The sequence below is a fragment of the Berghia stephanieae genome, chromosome 6 (assembly GCF_034508935.2).
Source record: "Berghia stephanieae isolate SIO BIC M18660-M18661 chromosome 6, UCSD_Bste_1.3, whole genome shotgun sequence".
NCBI classification, from domain to species: Eukaryota; Metazoa; Mollusca; class Gastropoda; order Nudibranchia; family Aeolidiidae; genus Berghia; species Berghia stephanieae.
In genome coordinates this window covers 31,170,789-31,177,352 of record NC_088365.1, presented here as the reverse complement: position 1 = coordinate 31,177,352, position 6,564 = coordinate 31,170,789, and the positions used below count along the sequence as shown (strand labels likewise).

General features: G+C 32.8%; 1 protein-coding gene across 4 annotated transcripts in view; it reads right to left on the bottom strand.

Annotated features, from left to right (window-relative positions):
* Positions 1–600: 600 nt before the first annotated feature.
* LOC144974851 (uncharacterized) overlaps positions 601–6,564 on the bottom strand; it is an 11,163-nt gene continuing 5,199 nt past the window's right edge. For all 4 annotated transcript variants that reach the window (XM_078918211.1, XM_078918213.1, XM_078918214.1 and 1 more), the window contains exon 2: positions 601–3,708. In XM_078918211.1, the coding sequence (XP_078774337.1) occupies positions 2,252–3,625 (1,374 nt within the window). In that variant the 5' untranslated portion in view covers positions 3,626–3,708 and the 3' untranslated portion in view covers positions 601–2,251. The remainder of the gene's footprint in view (positions 3,709–6,564) is intronic.

Sequence of the window (6,564 nt, the reverse complement as noted above, 5' to 3'; positions counted from 1 at the left end):
CTAGTTTCTGCTAACTTATTATCATGTCTGTTCAACAAGTCTGTACAAAATAATTCCTTTGGATGAATAAAGTATTATTATTATTATTATATTTTATTATTAATTATTATTATTATTATTATTATTATTATTATTTATTATTATTATTATTATTATTATTTTATTATTATTATATTATATTATTATTATTATCATTATTATTATTATTATTATATATTATTATTATATATTTATTATTATTATTATTATTTTATTATATTATTATTATTATTATTATTATTATTATTATTATTATTATTATATATTATTATTATTATTATTATATTATTATTATTATTATTATTATTATTATTATTATTATATATTATTATTTATTATTATTATTATTATTATTATTATATTATTATCATCATCATATTATTATTATTATTATTATTATTATTATTATTATTATTATTACTATATATTAATTATTATATTATTTATTATTATTTCATTATTATTATTATTATATTATTATTATTATTATTATTATTATTATTATGATTATTGTTATTATTATTATTATATATTATTAATATATTATTATAATATTATATATATTATTAATTATTTTACTGGAAAAAAAAATAGAAAAACATAATTTGTTTTCATCAGTTTCGATTAGCTGAATAATGTATTAACAAAATAAATGGCGATCTAGCTCCAACAGAATAGTAGAAATAGTTTCTCAAAGGTTTTGTTTTTAAAGAATAGACAGACTATCAACTCTGTCGAAAATTTTTCGACTTTTTAAAAATCTATAACTGCTATAATTTTAATGCTAGATCGTCAGTTTTTGGTTTATGTTTCATTATTTATTTAATTGAACTTTTTTTCTTTAGTTTTTTTCCCAAAAAAATTATTTCTTATTGGAATATTTTTGTGGCGAACGTCACAAAAACGACATAGTGGCACATCTCATTTACATAATATGGCAAACAAAACACGTTGGTACAGAATTGTCAAGTACATTTTAAAAAAGAGCTTTTATATAGAGCAATATCCACTAAACGTGCTCAAAGCGCTTTACAAGGGGTCCCTGGCCAACAGCAACATTTAACATTGAGGACGGGACATGACGCCTGTTAGGCGATATTAATTTTTTTTCGGACAGAGACAACGCTGTTCAGGGCCATGTACTCATTTTACACCTGAGTACGGTGAGAGAATGTGAGTAAAGAGCATTCTCCAAGGACTCAACTATGCGCCGAGCGAGGCTCGAACTCAGGACCTTCCGATCCGATAGCGAGTGTCATACCACTAGACCACATAGCTATATTGAAATCTCTATGATCTTATCCCAAACGTATAACGTCGAATCAATCTGGTAGTGTGTGTGACAGGATAAAAAAAAGCGGGGAGAAATGAATTTGATGTAAAATGATCGGAATATGGCAGAGAAGTCGTGACGTCACACCTCCCATTCTTCCGGTTACAAATTACTTGAAAGTGCGTTTGTAATCGGTCCTTCGGAGGACTAAATAATGAATAGGTTACAATTTGAATCATAAAGAGGCATAACTATTTTAGTAGCAGGATGCGTAGGCATATTCTTAGGATTAAGGGATCTAAAAGAGCGAGGATTGATGATCTTTATTGACGACCTGCATATCTAGACTAGAAATTAAGATGCCATCGCACTGAAACCAGAAGATCAAATACACAAGGTATTTATCCAGTCCTTCAGACGGGTAGTTTGCATTTCCACTGAGATTGGAACCAGTTTTTTTACACCGCACTTTTGTTCCCTATTTGAAAAGAAAGTCTTGGAGTTATAGAAACTGCATTCCTCCCCCTCCTCACTCAACTTTTTAATTGGTCTTCAAATCCGTTTGACGGTGTAAGGACATGATCACATGACGTAATAATAGTTACAACTTGTAAGAGATGAAACTGTGAAGACACTGGCCAATGGTCAAAATCAAAATATAACATATGTCACCTATCGTCTCAAACCAATTATATGTGGGGATAACCCTCGTGTTCAAAATTCAGACTACGCTTTAAGTCAAGAATTAGATTAAAAATAATTGCCTTTTTTTAGAAAGAGTTTGATTTCTTGGAGTTTAAAGAGCTTCGATTTCCCAATTATGACAATTTGGACTTCAAACTCAATTTTCATTATTTTGCTCATTTCGTCATGATACCAGATTTACGCGATAGGTCACATATTTTTTGTAAACTTGTCGTTTAAATAGAACACCATTTATTAACCCCTTATTGATTTGTAAGAACGTCTTCTTTTCCTGATGTACAGAATAATTGCTGTGATGACGATGAATATCACGAGCACCATAATGACGCTTAGTACGATTATAGCATTTTGCACAGAGTCATGACTGTTATCAGCAGAACACTCGGATGCGGTTCCATCAAACTTCATATCCTTGTCTGTGTTGAATGCCTTATATTTAAATTCAGATGTGGTAATGGCAACATTTTTATTAATCTTCATTTTTATTTCGGACGAGCAAGAATAATAATCTGTTCCTCTTGATTTATGAGGATAATACGACTCCCGCTCCGTCGAATTTTCTTGAACAATTTTGCCATCTGGTAAAATTGAGCCTGGGAAGATGTTGTGGTGATTGGTGTAAACCAGATTAATACTTTTTATTCTGTAGTCAAGACTTTCTTGAGCGCTAGAATGATACAAACTCGTTGAATCTTTAGTAATATTTTTCCAAAACAAAAATTCCAATGTACAATTAGAAAATTCAAGGACGAGGTTTTGCGTGCCATCTGGTAAATTACAACTTCCGTCGAACGTCGCGTTTCTTGGGATTGGAAACACAACGGTTCTCGTTTTGACAACGTCGCCTTCTGTTTTGTATTTGTAACGAACATCGATGTCTATTCTTCCCGTTAGAATAATACAGAATGACGTGTTTTGCGTGTTGTTGACGTAGTAAGTATTATCAGGAGCATTAGTGGGCGCCACGGTGGTTGTCGTTGTAGAGGGCGTTGTGGGAGGTGTAGGAGTTGTTTGATTATCTTCGTGGCAACTGACAGACGGGCTGTACTTACCTCGTTTCACGCCAAAGGCTTGGACCTTGAAGTGGTGGATTTTAGTCAGAACACTAAACTTTATATCTCCAGGAATCGGTTTGGAAGGTAAATATTCTGTTCGATTTTTTGATGTGCAAACAAAAGATTCGTTTGTTCGTGATAGAGGTATGGTGTCTGGATCGTTGAATGTCACTGGATCCGAGATATTTGTCACAGATTCAGTGAAGATTTCTCTCGGTGTGAAAATCAGGAATCTGTCCAATGTGACAAAATCTCCTTTATTCTTGAAGATGAATGACCACATTACATCTTCTTTAAATCCCAGAATCAGAGAGGCCATTGATTCTCCACAATTTCCGATGACTGAAATTTTATCGGGGTCTAAGGAATCTAATTGCCATACGTCGGCGATATATTTATCGCTGTCAGCGATGATTTTGATTGAAAATTCAGCGTCCATCAGGATGCAAGGGTAGGTTTGGCCAATTGGTTTATACGTAAAATGTGCACTGTATGCACCATGATACAGGTACATCAACAACAAAAGAGAACGTAAGCTTGTTCTCCCTATCATCTTGTCATAACGCAATTTGTGACCTCTATTAGAGCTTCACAGTCACATCTTTAGTAAGGCCTGGAGAACTCATCAAAGCATCTCTAGATGAAATACAAACAAAGCATGGATAAAGTATTTACAATTTAATCCTATATGATCTAAATTGAAGTATACTCTAACTTCACATAATATCAGATTCGAACTATCAGCTCCATAATATGTAAGGTGTTGGAATCTGCTAAATGAAGAAAATTTAGTTTAAAGTCATTATCACTTCTAAAACATTAAAGGTGTTCGGCGTAAAAGAAATTGAAATCGTTCTCTTCAATGAAGACGTTTAAGTTTATTCAAATTTTATAAATTAAGCTTGAAATTCAGATTTTAGCACCGAGTCTACCCCGATACAATGACATATGGAGACAATGGGTCAAGAGTGCCCTGTTTGGTCCAATGTCAAAATCATATAATAAATATCACACCAACGGGAATGAGGTGACGTAGTCCCAGATTCGTCTCATTAAAAGGAGAAGATGACAATGGTTAGGGCATGTCTGTCGCAGACCTGACGAAACACTGACACGGAAAGCCCTGCGATGGACACCCCAATGAAAGAGGAAGGAGAGGCCGATCCAAGGAGACGCGGAGACGTGGGGTCGTACCGTGGAGATGGAACTAAAGCAGAGAGATCTGTCTCTCGAGGTGGTCCAAAGAGTAGGGAGATTCTATCGGTCGAGTGCCAGCACGGCCAAGAGAGGATTAGGTGAATGAGTGAGATTTGCCAATGTAACTGTTGACCACTAACTCAAGTTATGCCCACTGCTTGGGGCCGACTGTCTCTAAACTGTATTATGTCGGGTTATTTAGGTGTTGAAAGTGAAATTTATGGCCAAAGATATGTGAATTAGGTTTAGCTTTAATCAGTTAACTGTCTTTCTCACTTTGGACAAACGTGTATTTTAAAATTTGGCCAGAAAACTCGACCTTCAACTATCGATCGACTTAAATTACATATATATTGGCAAAACTATATCAAACCTTGGACTTTGGGAAGTATTAAAATAAATGATTGCAAATTCCCAGGTGCACATCCACCTTCCTTCCATGGATTGGTAAATATTGCACCCCCCCCCCCCTCCCCTACTTTCTTGATCAAACTGTGCAGCCCCGTTCTATACCGACTGCTCCCCCTTCTATAGAAATGCACCACCCACCCACTTTATATTACTACCCCTCACTTTCTTTTTGAGACGCTAGAGTAAATGATAATAGTGATGATAATAAAATAATAAATGGTAACAAAACAACATCAACAATGATAATAATAGTAATAATAATAATAATGATAATAATAATAATAATAATAATAATAATAATAATAATAATAATAATAATAATAATAATAATAATAATAATGATGATGATAGTAATAATAATAATAATAATAATAATAATAATAATAATAAGAAGAAGAAGAAGAAGAAGAAGAAGGAGAGGAAGAAGAAAAAGAAGAATAGTAGTGGTAGTAGTGGTAGTAGTAGTAGTAGTAGTAGTAGTAGTAGTAGTAGTAGTAGTAGTAGTAGTAGTAGTAGTAGTAGTAGTAGTAGTAATAATGATGATGATGATGATGATGATGATGATGATGATGATGATGATGATGATGATGATGATGATGATGATAATATATTAATATAGATATATCACAACAAGTGTTTATGAATTTTCAGTTAAAAAATGGAATTCATATTACTTAATTTCCTTTGAAGACGAAGTAACGTAATAGGCAAAAACTCTAATACCCCATTGTGATGCATATAGTACCCTATGTACAAGTAGAAATAAAGATAAATTTATTGAAAGAACTTTTCCTTTTTTACTTTCTTTCTCGTGGAACAAGTCACCAAACACGTACTCATGTACAGGAATTTCGGCGGATTTTCCAGGGCCTATTTCAGCAGGCTTAACCCTATTTTCATACTAAAATAGAAAGTCCTATTTCCTGATTTGGGTCCATTTGGCCCCCATGACTTGCAAAGAGAAAAATACTAGAAAGTCCTATTTCCTGATTTGGGGTCCATTTGGCACCCATGACTTGCACATAGTAAAATACTAGAAAGTCCTATTTATTTCTTATGTGGGGGCCATTTAACCCCCATGATTTTACTATTGAAAATTCAGATAAAATCATATTTTCTCATTAAATGTACATAAGTATAAGTTTACATCATTTTTTTTTGTTTTTGTTGTGACATTATGCATCTACTTATTTAATGAATAGTCGTGTCAATATGATCCACAACTTACTAGTAGATGGCATCTACCATAATTGACTTGGTCATTTTGTTTCCTGTTTGCTGTCCAATATGATGAGCGCCAGTTTCAGTTCCCTGCTTTTTCATCAACTCTAATCAAGAAACATCGTAATAAGTACTAACTCATTACTTTTTTTCATTAGATGCCTGATGTATGAAAATTATTCTGACACTTATCCTATGTAACGAAAAATGAATTGATAGTTTTGTTAATGTTATGATTGTAGTACCAGCTAGAATCGCCAAATATGAGTTGATGAAACAATAATGGATAAATGAAAGCGCTAATATTCAATTTAATGTTTCTTCCAATACTTGCTTACTTTCGCTTCTCGATTATCTTTTCTTCTTGTGTGTACCCTATCTAACCACAGATTTGTTTGTAACTTCTTTTGACAAGTGATTTATTTTCTTGTACCGTTATTCAATCTCTAGATGAACTAAATTAGCTTAAATGTCTACATTATGTTTCAGTCATATTATATTGATATTATTGCTTTTGAATTTTTTAATTTGCTAACTAAATGATTTGTATGTTGTTGTTTTTGTTTTTTTAATTTTCAGCCATCCGTTGTGTGGTCTAAATTATGTTGCATTGGACCTAAACCATGACGAATGAAGAAAGTGTAGCAGTAGCATCCTTGGTAG